We start from the raw sequence: 2,343 nt of genomic DNA on the forward strand, positions 1-2,343 counted from the left end.
CATCTGACCAGTGTTTGATTGTTTGTTGTGTCTTGTTGCTTTTCTTCTTTTGTCTCTCCTCTATCCACTCACCCCAACCGGTCGAGGCAGTAGGCCGCCCACCAAGAGCCGGGGTCTGTCGGAGGTTTCTTCCATTAAAGGGAGTTTTTCCTCCCCACTGTCGCCAAGTGCTTGCTCAAGCGGGATTTGTTGGGTTTTCCCTATAGTAATAATATTGATAACAGTAAGGTCTGGACCTTACTTTGTAAAGTGTCCTGAGATTACTTTTGTTGTGATTTGGCGCTATACAAATAAAATTTGATTTGATTCTCCATTTAGACACCATAAAATCTTTTGTGCTCTGCTGGTGTGGATTAAAATGATACATTTTTCCTTAGCTATCAAAATAAAAACTGTGATATCAGTGACTGGCAAGTGGAAGTTTTCTGTCAACAGACAGTAAACAGTTTGTTCTCCATGTTTCAGGCAATGAGGACGCTGAGCTGGAAGCCCCACCTGGGTTCAGTTACTCTGGAAGTGGAGCTGGAGGATCGTGTCCTCACCAACCTCAGCGTCTCCCCCATCCAGGCTGCCATCATCCTGCATTTCCAGGAAAAAAGTACAGTCTTTTCAAAGTGATGCTGATTTGTTGTGTTCTGTGTGTAAAACAGAATTAGTGAGCATGTCTTTTGTTTGACATGAAAGCTCAAGCTGTCATCTTGTGGCTGACAGAGTGCTGGTATTGATCACAGCTCCATGTTGGCAGATAGCCTGAGCTGTGATTTTGTAATCTCTATCAGGTGAGAGAAGGTTGGATCGGTGCCTTTGTGCTTAATGGCCCGTTTGTCATCCATCAGGTTCGTGGATGCTGGAAGAGCTGAGCATGAAACTGGGCGCCCCAAAAGAGCTGGTGCACAGAAAGCTAGCTTTCTGGCAGCAGCACGGTGTGCTGAGGGAGGAGGCGGGTGGGCGCTACTATGTGGTGGAGACGGGTTCAACCAAAGAGAAGATTGAGAGAGGGGTGATGCTGATAGACAGTGATGAGGAGAGGGACTCCAATACCACCACCCAGTCTGAGCAGAGGGAGGAGAAGCTTCAGGTGCCCATGACACACATAAGCACATGTACACATAGAACAGTTAACAGGACAAAGCCAAGAAGCATTCTAAAACTCTGCCTCTGTCTCTGCAGCTGTTCTGGGCCTACATCCAGGCTATGCTGACCAACCTAGACAGCATGACGCTGGAACGCATCCACTCAATGCTCCGGATGTTTGTCTCTACGGGACCTGTCGTCATGGAGATGGATGTCAACGAGCTGGAGGTTTTCCTGCAGAGGAAGGTCAGAGAGCACCAGCTGGTGAACTCTGCAGGCGTCTACAGACTCCCCAAATCCAATTGATGGAGGAGAAGAAATACAAGGAGGATAAAAAGCTGACACGTGATAGACCATTTAAGAACGGTGGGAAATATGTGAAAATAATGCCCCCCCCTCCCTTTTTGGGTGGGGGAAAACTCCAGGACTTGCCTACTTCAGCTATCAGTACAGTAAGGCCCTGTTTGTTCTGCAGACACACCCTGTGTTTCAGATTAATTCTGTTACCCACGTCAACTAAAACTATAATCCAACAGGATTCAGCTGGATTCTCCTGATAGGAATGCAGCTTCTTTTTATGAAGGCTATTCCTAGCCAGGAGGTTGCTCTTATTAACTGTTCAGATTACATGTTTTTGAGGATCCAATCACTGCAGAAAGATGCGCCAATGTTGGGGAAACTAGACTGCAAAAACCTGCCCCTGGGAGAGAAGCATTTCAAAGTGCAGAAACACTTTGCAGTACAACACCAAACTCTACAGCTGGAAACTTGTCACATGCTTATGTAGGTTAGTGAAGAGGAAATTGATAAGTTGTACTGTTTAGCTTTTATTTAAATAAATTGTATACAGTGTTCAACACCAACAACCTGATTTCCAACTTTGAGCACTGATGCTAAAGAGTTGAAATGCTTTTATTTTGAAAAACCAAACAGCCTGTAAATAAGGCAATAATGACATCTACTGAGCCATTCGTTCACCACCTTTCATTCTGGTCTATATGGTGATGTTGCTGCTGTCGATGGTCGTGTCTGGGATAGAGGTGAGCTGAGGTGTGACTGGACAGTAAGGACCAGCCAACAGGATATGGACACAAACTTCACTTCAGCAAGATCCACCGTCTCACTTTCTGGAAGTGATTTCATTATTTAGACACAAAACAACACATTTGAAACAGCAAGGCACACGTTGATAAACTGAGTTGGCAAGACCAATCTCCAACTGTGTACAGCTGCTCTGGTTTAAGTACAGCAGAAGCATTCATGACATTC

At 45.3% G+C, this 2,343-nt stretch overlaps 1 protein-coding gene across 2 annotated transcripts in view; it reads left to right on the forward strand.

Moving 5' to 3' along the window:
• anapc2 (anaphase promoting complex subunit 2) overlaps positions 1-2,337 on the forward strand; it is an 8,722-nt gene extending 6,385 nt beyond the window's left edge. For both annotated transcript variants that reach the window (XM_020587935.1, XM_020587934.1), the window contains exons 12-14: positions 466-598; positions 837-1,078; positions 1,171-2,337. In XM_020587935.1, coding sequence (XP_020443591.1) covers positions 466-598; positions 837-1,078; positions 1,171-1,380 — 585 coding nt within the window. In that variant the 3' untranslated portion in view covers positions 1,381-2,337. The remainder of the gene's footprint in view (positions 1-465; positions 599-836; positions 1,079-1,170) is intronic.
• Positions 2,338-2,343: the final 6 nt, after the last annotated feature.

Source organism: Monopterus albus, unplaced genomic scaffold (genome assembly GCF_001952655.1).
Source record: "Monopterus albus unplaced genomic scaffold, M_albus_1.0 scaffold488.1, whole genome shotgun sequence".
In the NCBI taxonomy this organism is placed as follows: Eukaryota; Metazoa; Chordata; class Actinopteri; order Synbranchiformes; family Synbranchidae; genus Monopterus; species Monopterus albus.